This window comes from Oryzias melastigma, linkage group LG5 (assembly GCF_002922805.2).
Source record: "Oryzias melastigma strain HK-1 linkage group LG5, ASM292280v2, whole genome shotgun sequence".
NCBI classification, from domain to species: domain Eukaryota; kingdom Metazoa; phylum Chordata; class Actinopteri; order Beloniformes; family Adrianichthyidae; genus Oryzias; species Oryzias melastigma.
The window spans coordinates 4732623-4748100 of NC_050516.1; the positions used below are offsets into that span (position 1 = coordinate 4732623).

General features: G+C 39.5%; 1 protein-coding gene and 1 long non-coding RNA gene across 2 annotated transcripts in view; one reads left to right on the forward strand and one right to left on the reverse strand.

Moving 5' to 3' along the window:
* The window catches only part of cntn3b (contactin 3b), a 103353-nt gene extending 93492 nt beyond the window's left edge, over positions 1-9861 (forward strand). The window contains exons 21-24 of the mRNA XM_024269802.2: positions 783-969; positions 2267-2379; positions 2460-2625; positions 3146-9861. Coding sequence (XP_024125570.1) covers positions 783-969; positions 2267-2379; positions 2460-2625; positions 3146-3237 — 558 coding nt within the window. The 3' untranslated portion in view covers positions 3238-9861. The remainder of the gene's footprint in view (positions 1-782; positions 970-2266; positions 2380-2459; positions 2626-3145) is intronic.
* LOC112144919 overlaps positions 1-12986 on the reverse strand; it is a 28950-nt gene extending 15964 nt beyond the window's left edge. Inside the window, exon 1 of the long non-coding RNA XR_002918989.2 lies at positions 12951-12986. This is a non-coding gene — a long non-coding RNA (uncharacterized LOC112144919). The remainder of the gene's footprint in view (positions 1-12950) is intronic.
* Positions 12987-15478: the final 2492 nt, after the last annotated feature.

Here is a 15478-nt window from a genome sequence, read left to right on the forward strand (position 1 = left end):
GGGGGCCAAACACAGAGCCCTGTGGTGCACCATATGAGCAACAAAATGTATTTAATCAATCATATAAATATGGCTTAAGTCATTTTAATTTAAATTTGGACGACTGCTGCTGAGGTAGACTGGTCGACCACTAATCAGAAAGTTTCAGGTTCGATACCCGCCCTTCCCACCCATGTGTCAAAGTGTTGTTGGACAAGACTCTGACTCCACCATTGCTCCAGGTGGTTATAGGTTAGTGCCATCAGTGGGTTAATGGACCTACCATAATTGGGCCATTTACCCTTTTTACCATTTCATTTAAGTCCTTTAAAAATACACATTTTAAATAACTATTATCTTACACTGTTCATTGTGAACTAATGATTACACCATCAACACCGGATGCAAGGCCACTAAACACCCCAAAATAAGAAGATAAAAGCTCCTTTTGTAAACTTAATTATGGCCGCTGCCCATCTTTTTCTAAAGATGAAGTAAAGCAATAGCAATTTATGACATTTATAAGATTAATAATCATTTATCCAAATTAATTGGACAAACAAATAATTGAACCTTATTTCTTATGCGACCGACTAATGCCCAGTGTTATGAGACCCAAGCGGGTGATGAGATTCACATCAATAATTGAGAGTCCACTTGTGAAAAAATCTATTATTCATCTCCTGCTTACCGCTCCTGCAATACGAATAGTATTTCATTTTTCAGGGTGGAGAGCGAGTGACGAAAATGACAAATGTCTCAGTCAGAAGTGTGAACCGCTTTCGCACCCCTCTCCCCGCCAGGTTGTGTACTGGGAAGATGACACCAAGCCCGACACCATCGGCAAAGTGCGCATAACTGGAAACTACACCCTGGTTAATATCACAGGGCTGAAAGCAAACACGGCGTTCTACCTCTCTGTGGCTGCTTTCAACACTGCCGGCCCCGGACCGCAGTCTGCGCCCATCAACTGCACCACAAAGAAGCCACGTGAGTCCATCTCAACTTCTTCTTTTTTACGTTGCAGCACCCATGAAGCCTGAGATTTGTGCTCTTTTCAAGAACAATAGTTTAAGACAGTTTTAGCCACTGTTAGCTGTTCAAAACATGCAGATTTTCTTTATACCAAACATAAAAATACTTCAAAGAGTATGATATTCGCGAGATTACTTGTTTTTGCCATAATTTTTGCTGATATTGATGATGACGAGATGAAGGCTGTTATAAATAAAAAAGCAACAAGTTGACCACAGTAAAACTATAAAAAACATAGAACACTTTGTCTATCTATCTGTCTATCTATCTATCTATCTATCTATCTATCTATCTATCATATAAAATCTAACTTTTATATTGTATCAAATTTATCAAATATATTCTATCGTATATTGAATCTTCAGTATCATGAAAATCAAATCTATTCAATGTAACCATCCATTCATCCATCCATCCATCAATCCTTCATCCAACCATCTTGTTTTGTACATCTGTCTTTTCTACTGAATCTATCAATCTTATCTTTGGTATCAATCATATTGATCTTATCTATTGTATCGAAAATATCGATCTTATCTATTGTATCTATTGAGCCTATTGTATCTATTCTATTGAATCTATTGATCTTATCTATTGTAGCTAGCTTTTTTATCTCTTATATCTATCATATCTATCATGTTTATAGATCGTATCTATATCTATCGATCTTATCTGTAGTATCTGTCTTTCCATCCATCCGGATTTTCTTTTCTGCATGTCCACGCTTCTTTGATGATTTGTATTTCCATCATGATGTTTCAGCCTGTTTAATGTTTAAAACTTTGCATTTAATGTTGTTGTTGGATCTGGTCTTCAGAAGTCCATAGCAACAGTTGTTAGCGTCGTTAGCTCCTGTCATTTCACAGGACACACAGCAGATATTGCTTAGTAGTACATAGACATGAACAAATGTTCAATAAACTTGTTTAGTAGACATAGACAATGGACCAAAGATATAGACAGTGGAGGGAAACACATATTTTTTGGCACAAATGGAACACCATATGGCCCAGCCTCAGCCTTCAGTGGCCCCAAGGTAAAGTGTGTTTGAGAACCCTGCTTTAAGATGTGGTCACTCCTCTCTATGAACCTCTACAAGTTTGGACAACCCGAAAACCTGTAACACTCATGCGTCAGCCCCCAATACGAGTACATGTGGCCAAAGAAAGTCCAAGAAAATCCATCTTAATTTAAATTCTGTGTTGGCTTCTGTTTTCACGCTCATAATTTACTTCTGATGTTCTTATCCCAGCTCCTGATCGGGCTCCGCTCAACATACAATGGACCATGATCGGCTCTACACTCACCCTGCACTGGGACCCTGTGGTCGCCACGGAGATGGAGTCAAAGGTGACGGGGTATGCGGTAAGTCGCCGTCCTTTGCAGAGCTCCGATTTATCGCCCGGTTTATTCGTCCTTCTAACTATCTTTTCGGCTCCTCCCAGGTGGTGGTGAAGAAGCATCGCTACAACGAAATCAACACCATCTTCACCAACAAAACCACAGCCGAGCTCAGCCTCTCCGCCAGCGACAACTATCTGATTCAGATCAAGGCTCTGAGCGAGGGCGGGGAAGGCGTGGGCAGCGAGCCCATCCACATACACAAGCTGAGTAAGTTTACCATCTTTCTTTTTCTCGTGTCGTTTCCGTTTTGACCACTGGAATAACAAAGAGGGCCCACTTAATTTTTGCAGCACCACATCTGTTTGGAACGGTGTAATAGACTTATTTTTAGTGCAGGAAAAAAGCGACCTTTTTAGAAATGCGCGCGCGGCCCCATCCATCTCTGCCATTGAGTTATTATTCCTTGTTGACTGGTTGCACAGGGCTGCAGCATATAAAGCAGTTCTGTGCTCCCATCTCACAGCCGAGCAACACTGTGAGGCCGCTCAGCTTGCCATTCTCCTCTTTGATGTGATACCAACTTCATCTTCTCGGGGTACTCTAATAGCCTCTCCTGTTGAAAAGCAGTAATAGTGCAGATATGAAAAAGTTTGCCTTGATTTATGATGACTTGTTTGAAATTTACAGACTGTGGGGGTTTTTCTCTTTTTATTTTATGAACACACAGAACTAGATAGTAGATTTTTTTTGCTTCAGCATAAGGTAATACAACGCTTTTTGGTTGCAGGCATGGGCGCAAGAGGTTCGGGAGCAGGTCACCTCAGTCAAGTTCCCCTCTCCGTCCTACTCATCCGTTCAGTGCTCTGCTCGCTCTGGTGATACGGGATCTTTACATTCCCTACTTTATTGTTGTCTACGCCTACCCTCCGCTGGACCGGCATAAGGTTTCAATGGCGAGCTCAGAAGAGGATTCGACTGTTTGAAACTCCAAAGTCCTTTTGGAAGGACGGTACGACGGAATCCTAATGAGTGGCGCGTATGATGTCTTGCAGGGTTTCTTCCAGTGTCAAAGTGCCAGGTTGTGCTTTAGAAAGTCTGACGTCCACTTGACCTTTATTCTTTCATATGTCATTCAGATACTATTGCCTTAAAACCCACTTAACAAAACATAACAAACCAAAGTAGAAGGCGCTTATATTACCTGATTAAAAAAACAAAATTACAGTCATACAGCAGCATCAGATGCATCAGTGATGCTGCTTCCCAATAATCTTGAAATAATCACAAGAGTTGCTGAAATCACAGTGGGTCTGCTGTCTTTCGTGTGTTCTGCTGAAATTAGTACCTGCTGACGACATTGCAAAGAGATATCCGATGCAGATGCAAAATTCAGCTGATAGAAATAAGGTTAGGCAGAGTTGTCCTGGCCAATGGAATCATGTAACTGCATATTCAAATATATTGGTGGTAAAACAGCTTTTTGCTGTGTTTACCTCGTCACATATTGATGTTCGGTTGAGGACCCCGCCCCGTCACTTTTTGATATTTTGGGTGTCTCCTACTCATTTTTTGACATGCTGGCTGTTCCCATAAAATTACGGGTCCGGAAACTGAAACTAGACCAGTACTGGGATGTGGAGTGCACCAGTACCCTAACCCAGTACCAGTGCCCCAGCCTGGTACCAGTTCGGGTCTGCTACTAGCTGAGATCCAATACTGCGTCTTGTATCAAATCTGGTACTACATGCAGACTGGTCCTTGGGACACGACCGGTAGCGGTACCCTAACCCCATTACTGGTACCCTAACAAAGTACCAGTTCGCGTCTAGTACTGGTTTGGGTCCAGTACTGCATCTGGTACTGCACTATCAAATGCATTACAGCACGTAGACTGGTCCTCCAGACGTGGCTGGTAGCAGCACCCTTCTCCTTACCCCATTACTGGTACCATAACCCGGTACTAGCTTGCATCAGGTACTGGTTCGGGTCCAGTACTGCATCTGGTACCACATCTGGTACCGCTGAACCGGGTGCGTGCAGACTGGTCCTCGGGACTCGGCTGGTATCAATACCCTAACCCCATTTCTGGTACCCTAACCCAGTACCGGTTTGCGTCTGGCACTGGTTTTGGTCCAGTACTTCTTCTGGTACTGTGGTACCGGATGCAGTACTGCATCCAAGCTGATATTGGTACCCTAACCCCATTACCGGTACACTAACCCGGTACCGGTTCGTGTCTGGTACTTGGTTCAGGTCCAGTACTGCGTCTGCTATGGCGTCCAGGACTGGTACCCTAACCCGGTAACAGTTCACGTCTGGTACTAGTTCGGGTCCAGTACTGCGTCTGGTACCAGGTCAGGGTAGCGGTAATGGCTGCGTCCCGAGGACCAGTCCTCGTGTGGTACAGCCTACGGTACCGTTGTGGACCCATGATTTTACGAACAGCCAGCACGACAAAAAACAACAAGTTGGGGACACCCGAAACGTCAAAAAGCAACCCAGGGGTCCTTAACCAAATGTCAATATGTGACGACTTGGGAGTGAGAATTTGTTGCATTGACACAATGGTGTCCAACAAAAGCCAGTCAACAACACAGAGTACCAGTTGAGTGCTGTTGCCAGACTGCTTTTTAATGCTGCGTTCACACCAAATGTAACTAGTCCATCAAATTTACGTCGGCCACTTGTTTTGGCATGCCTAAAATTTGCTGCTAAACACTTGTCCAAAAGTTTGTTCATAAACCTGATACTCCTGTGTCCTGTACTGTGTGGAAGGAGCTACCAAGAGTATATCTCAGCTCCATTACTATATCATGGAAGACCTAGGCAATGTTGTGAAATTAGCTTGATTTTATTTATTTTGGAGAGCTCTATAAAGGTGTTGGCAAGCATGTCTGGGATCATGGCATCATTCAGAGACTCTCCTAATACGGGGAAGTTCACCATGTACTGCAGAAACGAATGCATCACGGACGCTTTCAGTAGTTCTTCTGTCTCTCTGTGGCCCAGTTTGATAACTTGCTGTCCCACATTTGTTCGAATACACTAAAAATAAGAACATAAGAGGAATATTTATTTTGTCTCTGTACATATTAAATTTGAAGGAGCACAAGCGGCAACAAACAGCTTTTCCTCCATGCTGGATTTGGACTTCTGCCGCTGTTCACATCAATAATACTTCACTACCAAAGCTGAGTTCCTGATTAGTTGACAAGAGGCGAGAAACTTTGACATGCGTCAGATTTTCAACACTCTTTGCTGTGGAAAGCCTTGCTGCACCAGCAGAAATGTGCTGCCACAAGATAATCATCACTCAAAACACACCCATCATAGTGTATGTACATTATCTTATCAATGAAACTGAATGCCTCTGATAGGCCAATTGCATTTGGTGTGAACGTAGTTTAAGAATACTTTAACTCACATTCACAATTTTGAGTATAATCTTTGGCTGCATCTATGTCTTGCTTTCCACCCATTAGTTCCCAGCAATGGATTCCTACTGGTCAACCAGTACTACTAGTTCTATATTTTAAACAAATGAATTTGAGCATAGGGATGGTGGAGTGCCCAATTTTGGAGCCCTCCAGATTCTTTCTCTGTTTCTTTGCAGATGATGTGGTTTTTGTGGATTTTCCTTGAAATCTCCAGCTCTTAGAGTCCTCACGTCCAAGTTTGAGTCCATGGTTATTTGTGGATGGATCATCCTCAGCAGTTAACTTTATGTGAGGGGCCATCCTTTTTCTCCACATAGATGGGCACTTGACAGTTAAATGATGCTCCGTCTAGTATATTCCATCTAGAACAAAAGTTGAATAACGGACAACCCAGCTGATGTGTGACTGTGCTGCATCCATCTTCGTTGGCAAGTGATGGATAGATTAGTGCAGCTATATGGACTCTGTACCTGCCCGTTGTATTAAAAGGATCAGTGCGAGTTATTGGATTGACACGCCTTTACCCTCACCTATGGTCACCAGCTGAAGTGCTGAATGAAAAACTAAGCCATCAGATACAGGCAGCTGCAAAAAGTTGCTTCTATGTGATAGCTGGATTTTCACCTAGAGTGAGAATAAAAAGCTAAGTATCAGCGGGATATCCGGCTATGATCCCTTCTGGGTATGTTTCATGGGCATGTCCAACCAAGTGGAGGCACTCTGTTAGACCCTGGACCACAGAGAGAAATTTCTCTAAAGAACATGGCATCTTTTCATGGAGCTGGAGGTTGTTGGGAGATCTGGGCTTCTCGGGTTCCTGCTGCTGTGACCCAAATAGAGATAAGCAGAAGTGAATTGATAGAATTGTTTATTTTGTGCCATTTTTTCCTAAAGAATATTGCATTGCGGGCATTGTATCTTCACCAGTGTTTGTCAAATACATGACAAATTCATAATTGATGAGCTGTGCCTGAAACCCACTTAATTTAGGGTGCTGAAATAATATCAAGTCTGCCAGAGGAGCCACAGGCTCACGAGCTTCATACCCCCTCAACAACAAGCCGATAGAGCTTGGCATTTCTGCTCTCTATCTTGAGCTCCTATAAATAATAAATGCCTATCACAGTCTGCATTATCAGTCCAGCGGAAGAGGTTGAGAATGATAGATGTACGGTGAAGCTCAGTGCAGATGCCCTGAAGTGTACTGTTTTTTTTGTGTGCGTTTTTTTTTTTTTTTCTACGTTAAGATGACCCATGTGGTCTGAAACACATCGTGATCTACAGCCTAGATGACCGGCTGCCACAATAGGACAAGATAACAGTGCCTTTATTAGAACTCACCCAGTGTTTTTCTTTATTTCCTGTCCAGATAGCAGAGTTGTCTTTTTTTTAATGATTTTGAAGTATATTAGCGATGAAAAACTCAGAATGTGGCAGCCACTTTTGGTGAAAAACAATTGCAATGGAATGTGATGAATTGCAGACGTTTGGTCCCGATATTTCTGATCTGTCACTTTGTCCAAACAAAAAGCTACGTTCACACCGACCTCAGTGATACACGTTCAAACGACCACTTCTAATATTGTTTCGGCCCCAATAGGCACACCAGCCTCAGTCTAGGGGGGACGACCAAAAAAGGGACCATAACATATGAAACTGGTCACAAAGATCATGAGAAACACAGTTTATTGACGAGAAAAAGAAACAGTGTCCTGTAAAGCAAAAATAAGTTACTGCTACTGCTGGTTAAAAAATAGAATTGCAAAACAAAGGGATTGGAACCTTGGCCAAACAGAAAATAAGTCACGGAGACTACTAACAAAAAGAAACAAAGACTGCCAAGGTCCAAGCCCAAACTAAAATAACAAAACCCAGCAGTTTAAGACTACTGAGGAAATAAAGAAGAAAAAAGAGAACCAAACAAACCAGCACAATTCAAACTCAAAGACCTGCTGCTCCTCAAGCCTCCTGCTCTGCCTGCCTTCCTGCTGGTTGACAGCCTCCCCTGGCTTAAAAGCCTGGCAGGTCCTGGTCAAGCACATTTAGGCACCTGTATTCAAAGTTTTCGCATTCCCATGCAAGTTTCTGTTCAAGTTTCTATGACTATTTTCCGGCTTTATGTACAAAACACATGCCCATTGAATGCTCATTAAAAGTTAAACCAGGTTGAATTTTGACCAGTCAGGGACTTGGATTTGTTAGTGACGAATGGATGACATCCCATTAAATACACTGAAGTGCCAACCGTTTGAAAATTGATGATGGAAAAGAAATTAATAATTGTGGTTTGTGCCCAACCGAAATTATATGATACCAATGTAGTTTTGTTAGATTCCCACCGCTTTGACATTTTGTACTGAACCTCTTCAAGCTATTGATGGCGGACACATATGGAGCTAAATTGGGGCCAATATTATTTGACACCCAAATAAAACAAATTGGAAAACATATCCAAATCTTTTTACTATTCTTAAATAAAATTAATTATTTTCTGCTTCAAATGTTCAATTTTTTAGTTTTCAAAACTCAATTTTTTTTTTGAATCCCCTCCCTGATTGTTCAGTGTGAACACTAAATCTTAAAAGCACATATAAGAACACTTTATTAGCATCTTCTAGAATGTGCATCACATGCTCGGTGTGATTGTAGCTTAAGAAAGCATCAGAATAATGTTGGAATGGTTTGGACACACACCAGAAACTAGGTACTTTTCTCACCTTCTGCATCAGTTGGTCAAAAGAAGCTACTGCTGGGGTCCTGGGCGTTGTTATAGTGAATGGATGTGGTCAGCGGAACTGCTATTTATTTCTGTGCCTTTGCTAAATGTGGGGTTGTGCACGATTTCTTAAGCAGAGGCAAGTTTTTTGTCTTCATTTTGCACTCTTTAACTCCAATCCCCTCCCCCTTCCCTCTCAAAGTCAAATTAAAGCACAACGATTTGATGCAAGGTGACTGGAAGTCGTCACTTAACCGTCTGAACAGGTGGACGGGACCCCAGAGGCCTCATAAAAGGTCCAAACGGCCGACGCGATTGGGCTGTCCCATCCGCCCCCTTGACTGGATTCATAAAACTCTGTGCTCGTTGATTAAACTGCTGCGGCCCAAGTCAATGGGATATTGATTTTCCAGGGCCATTATTGTGGCTGTCACAATCCAGCTGCTTGATTGACCGATGCCCAACTTCTTATGCACTTGTTCTGTTGTGTGACAGTACAGTATGTGAGGTTTCAGACGTCCTCTACTATTTACTCCACTTTACTCCCCCATAGAGACAATGTTTTTTATCTTTAATATCTCCTGGTATTTGTCTACTCTTTGCTTTGTTTTTTTTTTTTTTACTCCATTTACTCTTTAGACTCAAGACAGAAGATGAGTAGTGTAGTGACAGATTGTGGCTTTGAACTGAAGTGGTGACCTGAAATTGAACTGCTGATTTGATTTTTGTTTTGTTTTTTGGATTGCAAATCTAAACCAGCATCATGTTCGAGCAGCATCTCCTATTTGCCGACAGCAAAGACGCCCGGTCACACCAGCATTTAAAGCCGTGACAGTTGCTTTGTTAGAAGCAATTCAAGCCCACTTTGATCACAAACTAGTCTCTTTTTCCCCATCTCATGTGTAACAACGCTTAGAGAGGATGTTTTAACATGGCTAATTATCTGTTGTCCACAATGCATCTAATTTAAATCCACTAAATTAACTTTAACTGTCATGTTGGGTCATTTCTACTGAGTAAACATGTTAAGAAAATAATATCCCGAGATAAAATCATTAAAAAGAAACATATATTGTTAGAACTTTAGTTTTACCTAGCTAGCATGTTAAGCAATTAACTTGCTAGCTAGCTTTGTTATATCAGCAAATATCTACATAAAAACATGCATTTTGACTATAAAACTGTGTTTTTAAAACTGTGTTTTTTCTTTATAACTTCGCTTTACTGGGTTATAGTTCATGAAATATTAGAACCTTTTTGTTTAATTCCATCCAAGTTGGCTTTTAAGTTTTTATTTGGAGGCTAAAAGCATTAGCTTATCCTAGTATTGCTCCAATATATCCTAATCTTCAGGAAAACAATGAATGATGAATGATAAAAAATTACATAAACAGACAGGTTCAGAAATTCACAAAAATAACTTTTTTTTTTCAGAAACGTTCCCTTAAAAAAGCATTAAAAATGGCATAAAATATCCAAGGTGGATAGAAATATCCAATTTATGGAGAATGGTCTATTATATTTACACAAATTGTATTGTATTTGTTCTCACATTAAGCTATCACACGGCTTTGAAAATGTGTCTTAATGATTGTTTCATAAAACTTAACAGCAGATTGTAAACTAAGAGGGTTGAAAATCTAGTTTTCCTTTTTCTAAATGATTGTCTTCATCCTGATAATTGCCAGCCAACTGATTGATGTCCGCTGACTTTCATTAATTTCTAAAATTAGGCACAGATTGTCACAGATGAGTCTTCCTTATGTCACGCCATATGTGACTTGAGGAAAAAAGCAATTTATAAGTGCCACTTGGCAAAAAAAAGTGCCACTTTCCATTTCCGGTGTATTTCAAGGAGAATTTTTAGGCGTTCACATTTAGTAAAAAAAATTATATGGAGGTTTTATTATTTTGATTTTTTTAGTAATTGTCAGTATTAATAAAAACCTCAGCTAATCCAAAGATCTGCAGGTGGAATTAAACAAACGTTTTAAAGTCTCACTCTGATAAAAAAAAAATTGGGTTTTTAACATGTACTTGTGGCATTTTTCTGATGATATATAAAAAAATTAAGCTTAAAATTGGACTAATGACTAAACAAAAGATTGTATTTATGACATAGAAAATACTACGGGTTCATTGCTATGATTCATTCCAACACATCCACTTTTACACGACTAGATCCTTGTGTGTCTTAGAGAGATATAGTATTACCTTTCCATTCAATTCATTTTTACAGGTGACCTTTGACCTGCACATTTCAAAGTGATTACGTAACAATTTGATATAAATTTGATATAAACTTAATATCAATTTCATATAAAGTTTATATCGATTTGATATAAAGTTTATATCAAATTGTTACGTCATCACTTTGGAATGTGCAGGTCAAAGGTCACCTGTCAAAATGAGTTTGATGGAAAGATAATAGTATATCTCTCTTGTTTTCATTTTCTCCAACATTGTTCGCCATTTTTGTTGTACCGATAATGCTAGGTTTGGGCTCTAAGCTAGCATAAAAGTGTAAACAGAGAGCTCTCAGCAATGGAGAGGGAAGAGGGGGCGGGCTTCCTCCAAATTAATGGCCCTGTTCAAAATGTTGGCAAATTTTTAACTAACTCCTGTTGCTCTGCACAGTTTAAACAAAATGCTAAAAATAGGATAAGCCACTGGGAACGCTTTTAAACTCACTCAAAAGATTATCAGAGTGGGACTTTAAATTCAGTTTTAAGTATATTTTCCTTAGTCAAGTTTATAAAATGCCCTATTCCCTGACTCCTTTAACCACACTTGTATCTGGGTTCATTATTTCAGTACATAAAAGGAAAAAAAAAAATCTTAATTCTGGTCTGACCGGGTCTCTCGGCTGTTCCCTTTGAATTTTAATACATGTTTTTCAAACAAATGTAAACCATTTTTTTTCTACATAATGTAATTTCTCGTTTGTTTTTTTTATTTTCCTCATTTAAGAAATGTCTATAGTTGTAGCTGAGTCTACTGTGTCTAACTTCTGTTGACGCTCAAACAGAAAAATATAAATTAACAGTAAAAGTCACAATCTAGCCGGTAAATGATGTGGTTGGATTTTATCATCAAACATTTACGATTTCTATGAGGTTGCTTCAGTTAGTTTAGCTTCTGTAGTTATTATTAGGAAGTCCACCGAAAATTGTAAATAGCTTGCAAATATTTTTAAACGGCCACTTAACTGCTTTTTCTATAGTGTTCTCGGGCTTTAATACTGATGTATTAATCAATGATCTCTGTGAGATACTCACATGTATAATGGCATTTTCATATTGAAAAGTAACTGTAATGTCTTGTATACTAAAATTGTGCATGTTATTAATGTTTGTTCATTTGTGTTGTTTTTTTCTTTTTCTAAAACTAAGTTAATAAAATTGTTTATTCAAGACGCTTGGGGTTTTTCCATCTTTATTTTGCAATTTTTGTCTGACAAAACAGACGTTATCAAACTTTATTGATCACAGCTTTTATCTGAAAACCAAAACAGTGTGTTTATATGACGTCTATAGTTATATGAAAGTCAATGTTTAATGTTAATTCCACTAAAGTCAAAATGCAGGGCATTAGGGACCCTGATATAGACTTACTTGGACAACAATGATCTGAAGTGTTCTAAATAAATTGGATTGTGAAGTTTCTGATTAACAAAACTTGAATTGCAGTTTTTTTCCCCTTTTACATTGTAATTTACAACATTTTTAACTAATAACTGGTATTTTATAAGTGAATTGAAATGTAACTCCAGAAAAATGGTGGAAACTAAAATGAATAAACAACAAAAAACAAAGTAAAGAAATACATTTTAGAAATTCATAAAACCAAGACCATAAAATAACCCAAACTGATACCGAAAGGGACAGAAAAACAGAGGAACTGACAATCAACAACCAAAACCAAGGACTTAAAACAGTCCAACAAAACCTTCTCTGATTGTAGGAAAGAGAAATTCCATCAGAAAATCATGTAAACATGCAACTAATTTTGAAAATATAAATATTGTGCAAACTAAAATCAGTGAAGGGAGTATTGATACCAAAATTTAGTATCAAAATTAAGAACTATTATTGGTATCAGAATTTAGATGTCTGTAGATCACCAATTTTGGTATCAAATACTCTAATAGAGTATTCATTACTAATTAATAAAATAGGAAATAAAAGTGCATGCAGCATTTCTAGATAACCCCCTAACGTTTTTACCTGACCAGTTTTTGAAGATATTTGTTATTAGGATAACAAGTAAAATGCTTGAAAAATAAGAAATTACCAGTAATCCGTATTAGTTATTGGTTATAGTTATTGGTATTGTATCGAATTTTAAGAATGTGGTATCACTATTACAAATCTATCAATCATTACAGAATCTAGACATAAAAAAATCAGATATCAAATCACACATAGAAAATGACTTACTTCTGACTCCAACTAAATTAAGTCAATTCAGTTGCCAGTTTTTTTTAGATAAAAAAACTGTGATTGGTCCAAATTGGTCTGACTAATAGTTTCTATGGCAACTACTTTCACCAGTCAGGATTGTGCTTGTTGGAAGTCCACACCCTTACCACTTGAAACCGGGCTACACGGAATCTATCAAACCAGGCCGGACCAGGAACAGACATGTTAAGCGTTTTGGTGATCCACCTCATAATAGAAAGAAATAACATGGAATCTGGACCAAAAAATACTTTAACTTTAATTAAAATTTGTATATCAAATACAAAACAGAACATTTGAGAGGTTTTTTTTTTTTTTAATTGTGGCTTTTGTTCTTATTTTGTTACCAATTCCACCAACGGGTTCATGTCCATCAAGGATAACCTGCAAATGAAAAGCTGCGTTCATGTGCTGTTGGAAAAATGACTGTTCAACTCGAAAAACATACATGAACTTTAGAAAAACAGCAAATGCAGAGTTACTTTCTGCACCCAAATAAAGGTAAATTTGTAGAGCACAATCTATGGGGAGAGAGCAGAATTACAGGAAAAATAAAATATTATTTATAATTTATTCCAGTTTGGTGGGCCAGATTAAATAGTGAAACAGGCCCCAGGCTGTAGCTTGCCCACCCTTGCTCTAAGACCACATACTTTTATTGAGCCGTCTGATTGGCCAGTTTGTTACTTGAATAACTTGTACTACAGAAAAAAAATATATAGCAAAAAATAATGGTTATAAAGAACATGTTAAAAAACTCAATAGAAGTCTTGTGGGTACTTCCTGTTTGGAGCGTGAAGGGGAGGGGTCACTCATTCCAGTTCTCATATACAGTCAATGCATCCATCACAAAGTTAGATGTTCTCCTGTCCGTACTATTTTAATGTCTCTAAAGCGTGCAGCTCTTTTGGAGTGCAGCAATGATGAAAGCATCTCCTACAGATCATTTGGAGTGTCTGTCAGTCTGAAAGCGTTCCAAAGAATCCTGTTGTGCTGCTGCTGATACAAACAAGCTCAGCTTTTCAATACAAATCCATGTCGGTGTTTGTGGTTCTTGCTAAGAAAAGACAGTTAACGTCAATGCCAGCACCGAGCTTTAATCCCTACAAACACCGAGGCTCTTTACAAAAACATCTATACATCTACGGGGCCCGCTGCTGAATAATTCATCGCAGTTCACTGAGAGGACTTTTCACATATCAAGGGGGGAATCTAATGATTAAACGAATTGTATTAGCTTGAACATGGCTGGGCGACAGACATCACAGAGGCGCCGGATTCGACTAAAAGCACCTCCTTTTCTAATCTGACGCAAAAAGCGGCTAAAAAAAAAAAAAGCTTTGCTTCTTGTGAAATGCACAAATCGCTGGCAAACAGGCCTTTAGAGTCAGCGAGATCTGAGCGGGATTACTTTATATGACAGCAGTTTGTAGAGCAAAAGGAGTGCTTTGGAATAATCACAGACTCATCAAAGCGCAGCTACTCGCTGCCGGCCCGGCTCTGCACTTTAGCGTCATTAGAGCGGCGTTGGGACGTGGGTACTGAAAGAAGCGGATGCTTCACTTCTGATCGGAGATTGGATCTGCGTACGAGTCCAACTGGAGCAGGACGCTGACAGGAACTTTATCTGGACTGGAATGGCCTTCCAGGTCTTTCCTTGTCTTTTCTCTTTCAGCAGCACGGTCCAGCTGATTGGTGGACCAGCTATAGAGTGATCAGCTGATTTCTTCCAACCAGACAGCTGATGGTCAGGAGAAGCTGACGTGGACGGAAGCGGAAGAAGATACGCTGCAAGGGTAAGGGGCCACAGTTTTCTAGCTAAAAAACATGTAAACCTCAGTATTCCTATGTGTGGTTACTTTGTTGTGAAACGTCCAGCTGTGTGTATCATGGCTTTGGAACATTTGGGGGCTTGTCCGGGTTTTGTTTGTCAGTGTCTATGTGTGTGAGCCCGTTTATTTGCTCTCTTTTTTGTCCACTTTTTTCTTAATTTTTCATGGCTTTTAACTGCTTCTTTGGTCAGTACAGGGGGGTCCAGCGGCACTGTGTTTCACAGTTCCTTCTTCAGGCACCTGTTTGTTATTTTTTTCCTTTTTGGTTTTCGGGCCAAACTCTGGGTGGAGAATGCCGTGGCTCCTTTGGGATGCCGTTGCATTTAAGCTTTTCTCTGAGTCCATTAAGCCCTGAAGAGAGATCGGTTTGGGGGTGATTCTGGGGAAGTTTGTGGTAGTCGTTTTTGCGTGGGCCTTTGTCATGTTTGATGGTTAGTTTTGCTAATAATTGTGTAATTTGACAAAACAGCTTTTGTTGATGATCCTTCTGGTCCTGGTTGTCGGAAGTTGGATTTGTGTGAGATTGTCACTTACTATGGGTGTGGAGGGCTGCAGTTTTCTAGTTAAACTAATAAACATCTGTATCCTTATCAGTGGCGGGCCGTCAGGGCCTGCAAGGCCTTCTCTGCTGGCCTAAAAATATCTGAATCACAGACTGATATTAATTATTATTTA